This window comes from Salvelinus alpinus, chromosome 7, assembly GCF_045679555.1.
Source record: "Salvelinus alpinus chromosome 7, SLU_Salpinus.1, whole genome shotgun sequence".
NCBI classification, from domain to species: Eukaryota; Metazoa; Chordata; class Actinopteri; order Salmoniformes; family Salmonidae; genus Salvelinus; species Salvelinus alpinus.
The window spans coordinates 56568197-56587247 of NC_092092.1; the positions used below are offsets into that span (position 1 = coordinate 56568197).

The 19051-nt window shown below is 43.3% G+C and overlaps 1 protein-coding gene across 1 annotated transcript; it reads left to right on the forward strand.

Moving 5' to 3' along the window:
• The first annotated feature begins 296 nt into the window (after positions 1 to 296).
• LOC139581272 (transmembrane protein 121-like) lies at positions 297 to 5837 on the forward strand. The gene is made up of 2 exons (XM_071410848.1): positions 297 to 968; positions 3766 to 5837. The coding sequence occupies exon 2, from the start codon at positions 3768 to 3770 to the stop codon at positions 4824 to 4826; it is 1059 nt and encodes a 352-aa protein (XP_071266949.1). The 5' UTR covers positions 297 to 968; positions 3766 to 3767; the 3' UTR covers positions 4827 to 5837.
• The last annotated feature ends 13214 nt before the right edge of the window (positions 5838 to 19051 follow it).

A 19051-nucleotide genomic window follows, 5' to 3' on the forward strand; every position in this document is an offset into this window, starting at 1 on the left:
CGTATATCTGAGTGCATTCCGTATACATTTTATTAGGGTATGGCACTGGCAGGGCAATCAAGGCTGTAAACTACTTCCATGTAATACCAATCCATTACGCTAGTTTTCATCAAAGTGGCATAATGATGATTACCATAACCGATGGACATAACTGTGGGCACCTAAATTTATGCAGCGGTGCCCTCGGTGTGTTAAGATTTCACTTAAGGACCAATGGAATGGTCTAAAAAATATAAAAAAATAAACTCCGCCCACCCGGGGCACTGGGCGATGCAAAACGAACTCACCCAGTGAGAGAGGACGAGGCGGGGAGCCGAGAGTATGTAACCTGCCTACAAATTAACACCGCAATCATAAACTCTAGCGGCGAGTTTCCTCATGTTTCTCTCTCGTGTCCTCGAGTTTTGCTTTACTGTCGATACTTATCTGGATTTTCTGGCCGTCTATTCCTGATCATCATTCCGCCGTCTACTTCTGAGCGACTTCGACAGCTCACAGAAGACGGAGCCCGGCGAACAAGCCCGCACAGCTTCTTCCCGAATAACTGGATCTTCGGCTGCCAGACCGGAGAGCCAAGGTGTCAAATTCAATACGGACATACCAAGAGATGGAGAATTCTGCGCCCACGATGACCGTGGGATAACTGTGCAAAATGACACGTTTATCTGATGACCGAAAAAGCGGCTTGACGTTTTAAATCTTACAAACTCGAAGATGGACAATTACTTTCCCCCTATTTTATCAGTATGATAAGATCGTCATAGCAGAGTGGGAGTTTATTCAAATATTCCCGACAGACACACAGCATTATAGGACTAACACAAAGCAACCGATGTAAAGACTAATGTAGGAATCACAGGTTATCATTTTTGGCCTTTATTGTTTATCCAGGGACCATTCGAGTTCGACTAATAGGCGACGTGGATCTCAATCAAGCCAAGAGGAGCAGCGAAGAACGCATGCTTTGGGTAACTAGCTATCCACCACTTTGAAAGAGTTGAATTATGTATGCACGTATTAATAAAGAGTGATTATGTAACAGGTGGTGCATCATTAAAATGTACCATAAATACATGAGTGACTAGGTGTTAAGTGTGTGGCTCCAACATAATGGTAGACAAAATCGCCCATAGAGAGGACATTTAAACAGATTTCTGTTGAAATTATAATTTGGGGTACATGCTCCAATACCTATCCAACCCCTACACATGTAATAGCTGTTCCCATAGGGGTGCAAATGCCTCATGAGACATCAGATGTTACTGCTGGATGGCAACTCAGTCACCTGGATGAGACACGATTTGCCAATACTATTCCATCCATTAGTTGGACGTTTTTTCCCCTCCAGGTTTTACCTCCATAAATGAATTTAGTTTAATTGAAGACAAATCCCTTTATCTCTCTTAACAAGCAAGCCCCTCAGGCTTTCACATAGGCAAGACTGAGCTAAATTGTACATGGGGCTATCTCCCCTCCTGTTGGGTAAGATTACATTGGATGTAGTTTGTAGTAAGACAAATATCCTGGGGATGTTTTTATATGAATTATAAGTCTAGAGCAATTAATCTTCCTTTTACCTGCCTCCCAGCACACCTGGCAGACCACCAATATTAGAGAGGAAAACAGACGAGGTGTGTGTGTCTCCATGTGTATAGGGGAGCTCATTTGAAAGCCACAACAGATTACCTGGGTGATGGGCGAAAACACTCCTTTCTTCACAATACACACGACACGCATAACAAACAAGAAGGAAGTCTTTTTGTCCTTGTACACATTCGGCTGAAAAATCACAAACAAAATGTTTACCTGTCCACCTTTACAGGCCCATTCCTTACACTTGCAGCGGAATAGCTTGAATCAGCCTGTCAGTTACAGTACGACTTTCTAATGATAGGGATGATGAATTTGGTCATTATTGATGAGCAGAGTGGACACACGGCAGTCATCTGGGCCGCTCACTCAGAACAAAATCAATGTGCGTTGACAAGCCGTCACAACACAAACACAGGCTGACAGAGGAACACCAGGGTTCCAGGGTACAATTTAAGACGCATATAGAATTGCCAACAGGCGTGTTGGGAATGAGAAAGGCAAACACACTGTCTGGGGTGGCAGACTACCTTTCTCCTTCCACTGACTGCAGTTGGGGTGGTGGGGGTTTGTTCAGATAAAACACCATTTTCAATTCCAATATTCTCAGTCAGCGGATTGGTACACTAGAATCCATTAAATTCCAGCACTGATAATCAGGACGCAGTGAAACAAAAAAAGCCCTGTATGATAATCAGATATTAGTGAAGCTGACATTTGTGCCCCTCCTCTTCGTTTCCTCACCATGCCCCTAGGAGGATTAGTCGAGGTCTTTTTCTCACCCATCCATTTTTCACTCCTCTGTTCCAGATATTAAAGTGTTTAATTTCTTCTGATCCCTGGTGATGAATACATTTAAATCTATTCATACACAGAGCAGGCGTAAGATGCCATGTCTTTTTTAGCTGCCTGCGTCAACATCTTTCTGTCTGCAGCTTCCTCTTCATCACTTTTGGCTTTCATCTCATCTCCCCTCCAACTCTCTCCAAGCAGAGTTAATTTATGAACTATTACCATCATGCAGTAATACTTTATTAGGCATGTAGACAGCCAAGAGCATATCTCTTACTTTCAATCCCCACTCCCAAGTCTCTCCTGCAGACCCTTTGACAGTCCCTCTCGCTCAGTGGATGACAGGGCTCAGATGAGCGGTGCATTGAAAAGATTGATGCCTGTCGTCAGTCAGAAGCGGACATAAACACACGTTATTAGCTCTGTTCCCTTATGGCCGCGGAGCCCACAATCGTTTCGCTCGATCACACACTCAAATGTTGCCATTATGGGATATCTGAGGTGGTAATGATTTCATATTAAAATGCCAGATCTCATGGAGGGGTTGACACCCTCGGCGGTGCTAGTCAGATGGCCGACACCCCTCAGCTCTCCTGGCTCCTCAATACGATAAGGAGAGGCGTGTTCGATTTCACCGTGAAGTCTGATAATTTCACACTCCCAATCAATACTGGGGTTTTATACTGTTCACTGCTGAAATATGGCACAAAATTTGCCAATTAGAATGGCTTACACACACACACGTGTGTTCATGAACACACAAGCAATTACCGTCAAAAACATCTCAGAATAAATATTAATAAGAGACGTTATTAATATTCGGCCCAAATGAGAAGGCAATTTTCTGCCAATTTAAGACTGCGGCAGGCAGCAACAATGAGAATCAGACCAGCCGAGTAAACAGGAAGGGGAAAAAAAGATTTACTGCACTTTAACACAATTAATTAATAATGAATAAGTTAAGACCACCCAAGCAAAACACCCTGGAAGGAAACCTGGGTAATACTCAAGAGTTTTAGCCAAGGCGCCGGGAGGGGTTGAAACTTTCATCGCCGAAGAGACCCATTTAAATTAAAAAGCCGCAGAGGAGTGAGAACTAACACCTCTCCTCAGGATGTATGACCAGGGAAGAACAGTCTTTGACCCAAAGCTCACTGCTGAACTGGCATCAAAATGATCTTTATCCATAGCAACAAGCAAAAAAGAATAACTAGCATCACTTAAGTAGACAAGAGTCGTGAAGAAAGCTTTTGTCTATCACGCAAGTGAAATTCACTTTGGTAAATGAATGAGGTCAGAGTCTAGACGGGAACAAAACAGTTCCTCTATTTTGTATTATTTCCCTTCTCTCAGCTTTGTCATGTTTCTGTGTTCCTCTACCAGGCATGGTGCCTACGCCCCAGGTGTGCGTATCTACCCTGGTCACGGTGAGCACCATGGCAGTGGTTGACCTCTACCTGCTGGAGCAGAGCATGCTGGGAGCCCGTGGCAAGGCCGGGCCCGGCGTGTGGCCGTGCGCTGCTGTGTTGCTAGGTGACCTGGGCTTCCTGCTGGCTCTGCGTTTCGTGTCGGCGGGAGTGGTGTCTGAAGCGCCCTCGCCTCGCCGAGGCTTTGCCAACGCACTCTGGTTCCTCTTCCTGTCCCTGCTCCAGCTCAAACTCTTCTTTGTCTGCCAGAACTACCGTACGGAACGCCGACCGCCCGACCCCCTGGCCAGGAAGACGCTCACCTTGCTGCTGTCAGTCTGCCTGCCCTCCCTGTTCCTCATCCTGACTGGGGCTGACAACATGACGCCCCTGAGGAGGAAGCAGGAAGTGCGGGGGAGGCTGCTCTGGGTGGTGGTGGACCTGCTGGATGTTCTGGACTTGCAGGCCGGGCTGTGGGAAGCCCACACAGGGGCCACTGACCTGGGGGTGCCCCTGTGGGCCGAAGGCCTGGTGTTCTTCTATTGCTACGCCCTGCTGCTGCTGCTGCCCTGCGTGGCCCTCACAGAGCTGGGGGCTGCAGCCCTGCCGGGACAGAGGGGGCCCCGTAAGGAGGCCCTGTACCCCTGGCTTAGCCTGGTCACCATCAACGTGTTCACAATGGCCCTCAGGGGCACAGGCATGCTGTGGTACAGGGACCCCCGGGTCTCGACAGTGTTCCTGGGGAAGAACCTGCTGGCCCTGGCTGTGAAGCTGAGCTCTGCCTGGGAGAGGCACAAGCAAGGTGGGAGCAGGGGGACCGGGATGGGGGCCGGTGCGGGAGTAGAGTCAAGTATGGACTCCACCCTGGCAACCCAGAGCTCAGAGCAGACAGAAGTCCAAGCCCAAGCCAAAACCACCCCCAGGCCACCCTCTCGCAACCACACAATGTCCCGCTCCCACAGCCACTCCGTGTCACACGTCAGTCTGGATCCCACAGAGACCTCTCTGGGCCCTTCCTTCATCTCCCATGAACTCTAGAAGCTGTCCAGACTGAGACAGCTTAACAGCTGAAGCCGAGCTATCAGAACTCCCCAGTCAGGGAAGCATTTAGCACTGAAGAGTGAAGACCGTTGGCCTCACACAGACGAACAAACTAAAAACAACACATACACCCCATGCTCTGTGGACCAGCCAAGGCAATCACATCAGTAACTCATTCAATTAGCTCACTTTGGTTAAAGGGATGATTTATCCACCCCTGGGTCCTGCCAGCCTGTAGTATTTGGTTATCCGAGGGAGAGAGAAGGCTCAGGGCTGGGGCGGAGTGAGAGATGTACAGCGAAGAAGTGCCTCGCTTTTCAAGGAGCTACAATCCTCAGTACTGGTTCCACACAGACATGATCTGCGTCATATGGGACTCAGACATAATACCATGGTGTGAGTCAGTGTGTGTACTGTGAAAGCTCTTCCACAGCTCGTCAGCTACACCTCCAGGACAGCTTCTAAACTGTAATAAAGTGTTTCATACTCACAGGCTCGGACACTTTATTGGCCATGTGTGGGAGGGTATTGGCAGCCTGTCACCACAACATTGGAGAAGACAGGATCAGAGGCGGACCATTCACAGTTAGAGGGCCTCAGGGATATACTAGATGTCACTAACTTTCAAAACATCCACTGCATCAAAGCAAATGTGTTTACCCTTTACATATTCAGTGAAAACTTCAGCATTTCTTTGTTGAAGATACAGGCCGATGTTATGGATCGGGAGCTGCTGGGGTGAAGCCCTCCACACATCTGAGGCAGGCAGTGCAATGTGCGAAGAGAGAGTGACAGACAGCGGAACAGCTATCATTTATCACAATTAGACCAGCAGCACCAGCCTGATAGGCATGCAGTGATCCTTCAGCCAGCCGTCTGGCTGATGGTCCGGCTTTAAGGTTTCAACAGTGGAGCCTGCAGATGTGCTAAAGTTTGTGTGTGTGTGTGCTGAGCGATTAATCATCATATTTAATTTCTTTCAATTATTAAACAACAAATTGAACGACATCAGTTCAATTACTTGAATTCCATTTATTTTTTTGTGTGAGCCCAACACGCTGTTTCTCAAATCATTCACGAATGAAATCAAGTCAAGAACTATGTGGGATGCTAGGCTGAAGGGCGTTGTAGTGTTCACTAAGCAAATATTCAACTTAGTTCAGCACAGAAACGTGGTAATTAACTACAATGACCATAATCCACTGCGCCAGCTTTTTCACTCGCCAAAATCAGCCCAATGCATTTCTATGGGCTTATTTTGAAGCTAAACTTGCAACCTGCCTTCCCGCCTTTGGGACAACAACACCCCTTGTTAGGGCGGCGACATGAGCATATCACCATTATAAAACAGATCTCTGGACGGATACAATTTTACGCCTGCTACGTTAGGTTTAGATATACACAGACCGTATGAGAGAGGAATGTACACAACAAGGGACAGAGACAGTTCTGGAAAGTATTCCTCATCTACTTTGAAGAACTAGTAAAATGATTGTCAGGCACCTCTACAGCATTCTTAGGCAGGCTAGCTAAATAGGATGACTAAAGACAGTCCTGTATGAGGAGAACAACAGATGGCCTGGCTGGCTGACTACTATTGCCTGAGCAGAGATGAGATTAAAAATGAAAGGAATTAAAAAGAATAAAGCAGTGAAATAAAACAAAGTAATATAAACAACTGAAATATTGTATGTCATAGTCATTTCCTATTGAGGTCTACCTGATCAGAGACAATAGAATATTATCAATATTTTGAATGCTCACCATTTGGGGCTTTGGAAGTTCCATTAATAAGCTCTGAAATCATAGTAACGTCATTATTTCGTAACGCATTTTGTGTTTTGTTTTTTTAATGATCGAACCGAAACCGACCTCAAAAAGCACTAATCGCTCAGCACTAGTGTGAGAGAGAGAGGAAGTGCTGTTTTTAGGATAGGAAAGGGTCTATTCAATCTCCATCAGTGGTTCCTAATGCACTCCGCACCGCTTCTGCCTCCCCTCTAACCATTAATGCTCCTATTCACTGAAATTGGGACCCATTTGTCTAAATGCTAAGAGCTTATACACACAGCTTTATGCTTGATTTACAGGATGCGCTAAGAGACTAAACACACACACACACACACAGTTACCAGTAAAGCCATTCCTCCAGGGAGTTTCTCTGTAGTTTTGAGAGAGACAGGGAAACGTCGGAGATGTGTTCAGTTCAGTAGACCGGGAGTCCGCTTCGCTCTCTCTCTCCTTCATCTCCCTCTCCATCTCTAAACTACGCATTCTGGATGCACTCCCAGTTGGCCAACGTCTCTCATATTTCTGATATAAAAAGCAGTAACTGCATCGGCAACAGCTGCAGAAAATTACTACTTCCTTGAATTTGTTACTCCTGTTAAGCCCCATGTACAATCCTCAGCATCTTCCTGAGGTCCTGAAGAGATATTAGTGGTCCCGCTCTTTTTCCTCCCCTCCCTCCCTCCATTCTTGTCCTTCATTGGAGTGTGCTAATTTCACTATGGACTGTAATTATTCTCCCCCACTAAAGCTGTCAGTTCTTCCCTTTTGTATCTTGCGTCCCCTTTTATTTCTCTCGTTTGTTTAAATTTGCCCCGCAGCCGACAGCCTACCTCTCTGCGCTTCCCCTGTCAGGGGTGGTTAGTCAGAAGGGCAAGGGAAGAGGAGAGAGGGAAATTTAAGGGCCAAGGCCGGTGCCTAAAGCCTAGTGGCTGCCGACTGGCACTCATTTACCGTTTACCACACACACACACTCACACTCAGCGCTTGATGGAGCAAGGGAGCAAAGAAAAACACTGGCATGGCATGCCGCAACACTGACATATGGCATACGAAACCACTAAGAGAGTACCTTTAGACAAACATATGGCTCGGCTTTGCCTGGATGCAACTCATCCCACCTCATTACTGCTCTCTCTACCACACAAAGGCATATTTTCCTGAGCTCTCCAACCCCCACAGTGTGGGAGAGGGAGAAACTTAACAGAAGGAAGTCTAAATCATTCATCATAGCTCAGCCCTCAAAAGGACCCAACACTTTCTTTTTGGCAGGAACTTCCAAAGTATATTTCAAGAGCAACCACCAACTGATGCACAAGAGCCTGACACTCCAAGACATTCAAGAGAAGACATGTTAAGGATCTGACAGAGTTTCTCTTCTTGTTTGAAGGGAAATAGAATAGGAGAGACAGGAAGTGGAGTCTGAGCAGTAAGTTTACCTGTCCCAGGACAGGACCCAGGAGGAGGTCCGGGAGCCGCCTGTCCTAACCTCACGATGGCCCGGATCACGCCCCCCATGTCCACCTTCTTCACGGCCTTGGAGATCTTGGACATCCCGTTCTGTATGAAACGCCGTCTATCCGTCCGTCTGTAAGGAGAGAGAGACTACAGTGTAAGAAATTTGAGCAGAAAAAGCCATTAACTTCAAAAGACCACCTTAAAACAACTAATTTACAAACATGATGGGCTCATTAAAATATCACACAGTCTAATTCGATAGAAGACAACCCGGGTTTAGCCCGAGGGTTTCTATTTCGTAGCAGTCTTGTAATTTAAAAAATAATTTGCCTTCGATCTCCCTGCAAGTCACCTGGAGGGCGTTGTGTGGATCAGTGTGTCTGGGTGAAAAGCAAGGCCTTGGGAGAAGGACCCTTAGTACTCGCTGGATTTAGGGATTCTGAGATGAAACATGGGTTGCAGTCCAAATGTCTCCACTGTATCTAATCTGATACCACCACTGAACCAGTACATAGTATAGAACCATAGTAAGCTGTATGACTCATTACCATCATATGTCTCTGTACTGATCCCACCAGCAGAGGTAAAGGGGTCATTTGGAACCTAGCCAAGACAAGGCCAGGTGGATAAGCATCGTCACTCTACAGTAAGGGCAGAGAGGGGTCTTCTTGTTCATTCCACCTTCAAATGCATTTACCAAATTACCAGTCAATTAGTGGAGTGGGGAGAGTGGGCTGAACTCTGCTCCGCAGAAAGAGCCAGAACACATAAATAGCAAGCCTGTAGACTGTAATACCCACTTGGAAAAGACCACAAATGTAAAACCCAAAGATCAATGGGTGTACACAAGAGACAAGTAGGGAGCTAAGGTTTAGCTGGGTGAAATTGGGTGAGACCTGCATTCAATAAAAGTTAGAACTTCGAAGGAGTGGAGAGGAGACGTAAAAACAATTCCGTTCGTGTCTGCTCTTGTTGATCTAATCTTTTGCCCAATCTAAAAGACATAGCGTGGCACTTTTGGTGATCCAAAGAAGAAGTTACCAATGAGAAGTTGTTGTTCTATATACTGCAGCTGGGTTTGTTTAAGGGCGATTTCAGCGTTACGGACTTCACATTTGCACGCAAAATCTAAACTTTAATGTCTCACGGAATGGTTAAGCAAAATAGAAATTAAACTCTGATGTGTGTCGATAGGACCCCTTGAGGGAAGTGTACCGTGGCTTCAGAAAGTATTCACATCCATTGACTTCCTCCACATTCTGTTGTGTTACAAAGTGGGATTAAAATGGATTTAATTGTCTTCTGGTCAACAATCTACACAAAATACTCTAATTTCAAAGTGGAAGAAAAATTCTAAACATTTGAAAAAAAGAAAAACACTAATATACACTACATGACCAAGAGTATGTGGACACCTGCTCATAGAACATATCATTCCAAAATCATGGGCATTAATATGGAGTTGAACCCTGAATGTTGGGCAATTAGGCCTGGCTCGCAGTCGGCATTCCAATTCATCCCAAAGGTGTTTGATGGGGTTGAGGTCAGGGCTCTGTGCAGGCCAGTCAAGTTCTTCCACACCGATCTCGACAAACCATGTCTGTATGGACCTCGCTTTGTGCACGGGAGCATTGTCATGCTGAAACAGGAAAGGGCCTTCCCCAAACTGTTACCACAATGTTGGAAGCACAGAATCGTCTAGAATGTAAATATGATTGTATGCTGTAGCGTTAAGATTTCCCTTCACTGGAACTAAAGTGCCTTGCCCGAAACATCAAAAACAGCCCCAGACCATTATTCCTCCTCCACCAAACTTTACAGTTGGCACTATGCATTCGGGCAGGTAGCGTTCACCTGGCATCCACCAAACCAAGATTTGTCTGTAGGACTGCCAGAGGGTGAAGCGTGATTCGTCACTCCAGAGAACGTGTTTCCACTGCTCCAGAGTCCAATGGCGGCGAGCTTTACACCACTCCAACCAACATTGGCATTGCGCATTGGGATTTTAGGCTTGTGTGTAGCTGCTCGGCCATGGAAACCTATTTCATGAAGCTCCCGACAAACAGTTATTGTGCTGACGTTGCTTCCAGAGGTAATTTGGAACTTCGTAGTGAGTGTTGCAATAGAGGACAGACACACATATATATAATATATATTTTTACACATCTACCAATAGGTGGCCTTCTTTGCGAGGTATTGGAAAACCTTCCTGGTCTTTATGATTGAATCTGTGTTGGAATTTCACTGCTCGACTGAAGGACCTTACAGATAATTGTATGTGTGGGGTACAGAGATGAGGTAGACATTCAAAAATAATGTTATACACTTATTGCACACTGTGTGTCCATGTAACTTAATATGCGACTTGTTATGCACGTTATTACTGCTGAACTTATTTAGTCTTGCCATGACAAACGGGTTGAATACTTGACTCAAGATATTTAAGCTTTTATTGTTTATTAATTTGTAAAAACTTCAAAACGACATAATGCCACTTTGTCATGGAATATTGTGTGTAGGCCCGTCACATTTTTTTGTTATTTGATCAATTTTAAATTCAGGCTGTAAGACAACCAAATGTGAAAAAGTCAAGGGGTGTGAATTCTTTCTGAAGGCACTGTGTACAGTATACCCAAATAAGCAGACTTCTAAATATTTGAGAAATTAAGCAAATAAGAAGTGTTATGGACGTTACATGAAACGGACAAGCTTTTTGGGGAGACTGAACACATTAGCAAAAGTCTGAGGTTGTAAGTCTTAGATCAAATCATGGATAGCAATTTCAAAAGGAATGGACATTCAAATGTCTTGGTCAAAATATATCATAACACATTTGTCATTTGGAAGGTTTTTAAAATGTCAGCAGATGGTATAGTACCTAGGATTGCATAATTACAGGTAGCCGGAATAGTATACAAGGCCATACACCAGTATTTCTTTTTCTATCTTTATACATATAAAAATGAACCTTTACCAGTTGAAGCTAGACACAAATCTGACTTTTTTGCATGATGATTTTTCTGAAATATTGTAACAAATTACACAAATTAGACAATATACAGTGGGATCCTAAATTATTCACACCCTTGATAAAGATGAGCAATAATGACTGTATAAAATAATTCAAATACTGAGATATATTTTCCCATTCTTTTCCATAAATTATTTCATACTAAAACAATTGCTCAGAGTAAGAGATTGTTGAAAAAGTAATACTTTTCCTCAAAAATGTAGGGGTCACCCCTAAAAGATCCTTAGAAAATAAGAAAATGTTTAGTATTTGGTCCCATATTCTTACAGTAGCATGCAATGACTACAAACTTGCTGGAAGCATTTGCAGCTTGTTTCAGATCATTTGTGCCCAATAGAAATGAAAAATAATGTAGTGTCATTTTGGAGTCACTTTTATTATAAACAGGCTATTTCTAAACACCTCTACATTAAATGTGGATGCTACCATGATTACGGATGAGTGAGAAAGTTAGAGGTTCAAAGATCATACCCCCCAAGACATGCTAACCTCTCACCATTACCAATAACAGGGGAGATTAGCATGTCTTGGGCGTATGATCTTTGACCCTCTGTATGGATGTAGTCATTGCGTTATAGGAATATGGGACAAATACTAAACTTGACTATTTTTCAACTTTTAGGGGTGTTAATCATTTTGACCCCTACCTTTGAGGAAAAAAAGTATTTCTTGTTAAACAAAATCTCTTTCTGAGCAATTGTATTAGTATAACATATAATTTCCCCAAAATGTTGACCATACAATACATGTGCCTACTGTACACTACCAATCCACTTTTCTGGACACTGGATGAAGTCAATATATTTTGGGGAGCTTTCAGTTGAAAAAGACACTCCAGGTCTATTCACAAATCGTTGATAAACACTTATCTAGTACTGCCACGTATGAGAAATTAATTTCAGCATACATTTTCCAAAATAAGATTATCAGTTACTTCAGTAAAAGTCTGATGAATACATTTCAGATAAAGCACACAAAATGTGGTGAATGCACATTGATGAAAAGAGAAAAAACAATTAGACAATATTAAAACATCGATGAAAGCCAGCTTTACATAGAAAGTTTCAAGATTATTGAAAGTAAGGTGCACGTAAAAAAATATATATATATATCCTCCAAAACATTATGGATGTTACACTGCCTGTCCCAGTCCCCTTTACAAGACTGTAGAACACACAAACAAAACTGAAGCGCCTTTGAGACTTGGCATCCTACTCTAACGGTCAAAATCCATAAAATGTCCTACGTAAACATTTAAAATAAAGCCTGAACTCTAACTGTACCTTAAGGACAATTATGAACTTGGTTTCATTCGGAAAATGCTAACTTTATTTGTGGATGCCTAGGTTGACTTTTCCACGGAATCGTCCTTAAATGAAAAGCAATTATGAGGCTTAGTAAGAATCTTAACGGAATTAAAACTGGGTCGCTAAGCGTGGGGCAACAAATATTATTTTGGTTTTAAGAACTCTGCTCTAGCCCTTGAAAATGTCAATTAGGTCAGCCACTACATTTCGGCAGTCAATTTCATGCTACTCACATAACATGTAATTCCACTGTAAAATAATCATGTAGCAGTTCAAATTGATTAGAGAGCGAGTCAAAAAGAGAGGAGTCCAGCATTCATAGATGAGCAGGGTAATCTGCCCAATTTCAGGTGGGGAAAAAAAAGAAACGATCAAAGAAAAAGCAGAGAAATTAAAATAAATTAACAAAAAACTGCAGAAAACTGACAAACTGCCTTAGAGTTATATTCCTTTATTTTTTATAAATGGACCACCATCCTAACACAAACGCAGACATGCAAGGCAAGATGTGGAATTATGGTAAAATACACTAGACAATCATTTGAAATGGCAGCAAATGTGGAGTTAGTACTCCAAATATGGGAGTTCGGAAATAACATTTGCAGTGTGAGGAAGTGACTGTGTCATGCTTTAATGCACCACGACCCAAGCCCGAGTATGAATAATGAAAACAGCAGTTCCCGCTAAAAATTAAATTGTTCATCAGAAGGCCAAGCACAGAGGGCTCATGAAGCACTGACCTAGATAACAGCAACAACATTTCACAATACTGTATTTTGCATTCCTAAATCATACCCCTCTTTGTAACTCAATATTCTCTAGAGATATGTAGCTGATACATTATTTGAAGGTGATATGTGTATTGCTATTTCTGCACCTGCTATGCTTCTAGAGCCAACCTACCATTGATGAGCATGCTAAAACACTCGAGACTGGATAATCAATAACAAATTAGGAATCGACTTTCTTTTCCTAGCCAAACATTGATCACAAAAGAAAGCATCAACCTCTTATTGAACAACAGTCAAATTGGGACATCATTTGAAGATATTTCCGCAAACACACAGAGGCTTGGGGCCTTGTACCCTCAGCCTTAGTAATCAGTCAAGGGACACAGGCCTTACATGTCCTCTGTCAAACATTGTGATGTTATGCACAGCAATGAATTGTCACAACCAAAGTCAATAGAACCCCAATGAATCACACCATCGGTCTGGATGAGATTAATATAGTTTAGCCCGTCAATCAAATGCAAAGGAGGTCTTGAAGTTCTGATCAATACTGATAGGAACATAAACAAGATGAAGAACAAAGCTAAACATGTCATAATTATGATTAAAGCCGACACGTTCACAGAGAAAATTTGACTTACAAATTCACCTTTTCAAACTGAAAGACTATGGCCAGAGCTTACCCATGAGGTTGCACAACGGTTTAAATCAATGAGTCTTCGTTTTAGTCAAAGTATGATATATTTGGGCATGAAGTGAGAAATCCAAACTGCCCACTTCATGCAAATCCGTGTGAATGCAGTGCCTTTTCCTATGATACGGCATACAAATTATTTTTCAGCCTAAATTTCCTTTCAGGGCTGGGTTTTAATTTAAACTTTACCACACACCAGCATGTTTATTAATCAGAAACAGCTGCAAAGTTATTCCTCTTCACAACTGAGATGAGCCAAAGCCTTGTGTTCACTTGGCTGCCTGGAGAAAATTAAAAACGGGGGTGAAACTTGTGTTTTTGCACCTCCACTTATTCTTTACCCGAACATTTGTCAATGTTCACTTATTATTTTTTGCTAGTCTATTTTTATTTATATAATGTATACACACACTCCAGAGTGGCTCAGCTGTCTAAGGCACTGCATGCTAGAGGCGTCACTACAGACCTTGGTTCGATTCCAGGCTGTATCACAACCGGCCGTGATTGGGAGTCCCATAGGGCGGTGCACAATTGGCCCAGCATAGTCCAGGTTAGGGTTTGGCTGGGGTAGGCAGTCATTGTAAATAAAAATGTGTTCTTAACTGACTTGCCTTGCTAAAACTTCTAAAGGACTGGTGGCTCCCCTGCGGGACGGTTGAGCTAATGTAGGCTAATGGAATTAGCATGAGGTTGTCAGTAAAAATAACATTTCCCAGGACATGGACATATCTGATATTGGCAGAAAACTTTCATTCTTGTTTATCCAACTGCACTGTCCAATTTACAGTAGCTATTACAGTGAAAGAATACCATGCTATTGTTTGAGGATAGTGCAAACTTTTGAACATGAAGTAATAAACAAATTGGGCACATTTGGGCAGTCTTGATACAACATTTTGATCAGAAATACAATGGTTCATTGGATCAGTCTAAAACTTTGCACATACACTGCTGCAATCTAGTGGCCAAAATCTAAACTGCACCTGGGTTGGCATAATACATTATGGCCTTTCTCTTGCATTTCAAAGATGGTGCAAAGAAAATACAAATGTTTTTTTTTTCTTTGTATTATCTTTTACCAGATCTAATGTGTTATATTCTCCTACATTCATTTCACATTTCCACAAACTTCAAAGTGTTTCCTTTCAAATGGTACCAAGAATATGCATATGCTTGCTTCAGGGCCTGAGCTACAGGCAGTTAGATTTGGGTATGTCATTTTAGGCGAAAATTGAAAAAAAGAGGCCAATCCTTAAGAGGAATTATATATATATATTTTTTAAACACACTTAAGTGGCCAGTTTATTAAGTACACCCATCTAGTACCGGGTCGGACCCCCATGTAGCCATGAAGGGATGCACCTGGTCAGCAACGACTTTCAGATACGGTGTGGCATTCAGACATTGCTAAATTGGTATTAAGGAACCCTAACGTGCTCCAGGAATACATTCCCCACACCATTACGCCACCAGCCTATACAATTGACATCACGCAGGATAGGGCCATGGACTCATGCTGTTTACACCAAATCCTGACTCTGCCATCAGCATGACGCAACAGAAACCGGGATTCGTCGGACCTGGCAATGTTTTTCCACTCCTCAACGGGGTGGTGTACCTAATAGACTTGCCAATGCGTGTATATGACCATTTTATAAATGGTATAATTGTGTGATATGATAGCATTTTGTTAACCTGCTCCCCCCAGTGCCCACAGAGGAATGGTTTTGACCACTAACATTGCTTCACTACACGCGCCACTGCTTTGATTGGTGTAACGTTAGCTAGAAACCACAAGTGTCTATCCAGATAATGAAAATGCACCTCGAAAGAAAATTCATGGAATTTGCAGCATGCATGACCATGAGCAAAATCATTGTAGCCTATCATTTCACTTCCCCCATATGCACGTGCTGACTTGGCTTTGCTGTACCGCAGCCGAAGCCTGGCAGCCGCCTACCTACCAGAGGCTGCACTGTTTCCATAACAATAGAAAAACGCATATACGCCATCTTTCAATAGTTATCCAAATTTCCACGAGGAGGGTCATCTTATTCTTTCTAACTATCTATGGCGGATTCACGGCCACAATTTATGGAAGATGCCAAAACTTCAGATGACAATTGATGGCGAAGTCAAAGCTAATCCTGATAGGTAATTACAGAGAACACCAGACTGATACCTTAGTGATCACTGTTTTACAGCCTGTGTTTGTAATGGCTGCTCAGTGAAACTACCTGTCCTGATTTGTCATAGACGCTTGCTAAAAACCTTTAATGAGCAAGCCTTCCTTCATGAACTGGCTCTCGTTCAGGCAAATGAGAAATAAGTGCACTCACGCTATCCGGAAGGCCAAAGTTACGGTTAAAGACCTGGAGAATAAACCCTCTTCCTCACAGCTGCCCATGTCCCTTAATGTTGATGATGTGGTTGTTACTGACAAGAAGCACATGGCTGAGCTTTTTAAATCACCACTTCATTAAGTCAGGATTCTTATAACTCAGCCATGCCTCCTTGCACGTCCAACATTTCCACATCTCCCACCCCTTTAATGCAACTATCCCCGATGCTTCTCACCCTGCTCCGCTACAAAAGGTTCTCCCTGCAGGCAGTCACTGAGTCTGAGGTGCTAAAGGAGCTCCTTAAACTTGACCCCAAAAAAACATCTGGGTCAGATGGTTTAGACCCTTTCTTCTTTAAGGTTGCTGCCCCTATCGACACCAAGCCTCTCTCTCCTTTCTGGGGAGGTTCCCATTGCTTGGAAGGCAGCCACGGTTCATCCTTTATTTAAAAGGGGGAGATCAAGCTGATCCTAACTGTTATAGGCCTATTTCTATTTTGCCCTGTTTATCAAGTGTTGGAAAAACTTGTCAATAATCAACTGACTGGCTTTCTTGATGTCTATAGTATTCTCCAGTGGTTTGGACTCGAGTCACAAATATGATGACTTGCAACTCGACTTTGACACCAATGACTCATGACTTGACCTTGAGCCTTATGACTCGACCTGACTTGATACCCTCCCCAAGCCCAAATATTAAAAATGATGCCATAAAAAAAATAAGTGCAGAGGAACGTCAGCGGGTGAATTCGGATTGAGCCATTAGAAAGATACCCTAAATTATAATTTTCGGATATAGACTACGCTGTAGTCAACAAAAAACGGATTGCAACTTGCAAAACATGTGGGGGAAAAATTACAGTGAGGAGCAACAACTTCCAACTTTGTTTGACATTTGAAGCTGCACAAAGAACGGTAAGTCGTGGCTAATATAGCCGACAGCTATATCTAACTTTGCTAGTATAGCATGTAGGCTAACATAACGTTAAATCAATGAGTCTCTACACAGTCAGCCAGTGCAGGAACGTGATCATTACACCCAAGATTGAGATCAGGCAAGATTGTGCTACTGCCCCCTCAATTATTTTTTTATATGCTTAAAGATTTGAACAAAACCAGATGAACAAACGTGTCACAAGTGAACCACAACAGTCTCCAATCTCACAGTTCATGGAGACCCGTGTAGGGCAGTACAGCATGAATCATCAACAGCAGAAAGCTTTCAACAATGCAATACTGTCTGACCTGGTTATCGATTGCAACTTGCCTCTGTCTATTGTGGAAAACAAGAGTTTGTCACTTTCTGTCAGTGGTTGACAGTAAGTACAGCCCAGTGTGTCGTAGAACATTGACATGAAAAAGTAGAGAACCTTGCTACAGAGAGACGTTCAAAACTGAACACAGCCCATGTTTCAGTCACAGTGGACATTTGGTCCTGTGACCGCTTCAAAAGGCCCACACATGGCCAAAAGAATCTGTGAGCAATTTGAGGCCATATGTGGTGAGTACAGCATTAAAGATAAATTGGGCTAAATCATTAGTGACAATGCTGCCAACATGAGAAAAGCATTCACAGTGTGCTTCCCCATTAAACAAGAAGATGAAGTACATGACAAAGATCACCTTGATGACCCAGAGCTCTGGAATGACCTAACCCTGGAAGACCAGCAAACAGTTGATGCTGCTGTTGCAAAAAAACAGCGCTTGCAGTGTTTTGCCCACACTCTCCAGCTGGGGGTGGGAGATGGTTTGAAAGAAACAAGTGAAGACTCCTCTTTCAAAGTTATCAAAAATCAGCTCACTGCTACATACAAGCACAACATTCAAAGAGGTGTTTGAGGCTGAATTTGGGGAAAGAGGCATCCCTGCTGCTGTCAACACAAGATGGAACTCAACACAGACAAGTGAAGGCAGTTATCCAATGTGACCATCTAAAGCTCAGTCATGTTCTAGAAAAGGCTGGGCACAAGGAGTTGTTGTTCACAGTATGGGAGTGGAATAAGTTGAAGGAGTTGGTGGACATCCTGAAGCCATTTGGAGAAGCAGCAGATATGACACAGGGGGAGAAGAGTCACAATCAGTTCTGTTGTTCCCTCGGTCCTGTCCCTGAATCACCACCTGGAGCAGCGGAAGCCACAAGTCCATTTCCTGAGCGGCCTGGTCAGAAGTCTCCAGGCATCCCTGAACAAAAGTTCTCTTGGAATCTTCATCAATGTGAAAATGGCCAGGACACAAGATGGAATCACTGCCCCCTTTTCAGATCCAGTCTACCTCAAAGCAGCTGCCTTGGATCCGGCTTTCCTCTGATGTGGGTGGAGCACCATGTGCTGGTCAAGGAGGTGGCACAAATAGTGAAAGGTAAATATTGAGTTTAATGTAACTTCTCATAATTTAATCCAATTGACTGCAACAATAATACTTTTTCAGTTTAACCCACTGCATCGCCAATACCGGCCTTTTTGTTTCTGCTATGCTTTTACATGTTGCCAGAACTGATTCTGCAAGATGCTACAGGGACTGAGCAAGCTGTGCCTCTTGTTGATGAGGAAGAGCAAGAGGACCATAGTCTTGGACAAGAAGAATGGCTGTTTGCAGCATACTGTAAGAGGCAGAAGAAGGCTGTTGGGACCACTCCAGAACTACAGCTAAGTCACCACCTTGACATATGCGAAGGACAGAATGTCCTCTTGTTCTGGGCAATGAACAGGAAGGCTCTTCCTTCACTGTCCCGAGTGGCCATCAGGGTCTTGGCAGTGCCTGCCTCCAGTGCTCCAGTGGAGCATGTCTTCAGCCATGGTGGCATCATACTGCGGCCTCATCGTGCACAAATGACTGACAGACTTTTATCGAATTTGGTCTTTTGCAAATGCAA

Excerpts from the sequence above, each read along its gene's own strand:
- LOC139581272 (XM_071410848.1), top strand. The coding sequence starts at position 3,768 with ATGGTGCCTACGCCCCAGGTGTGCGTATCTACCCTGGTCACGGTGAGC.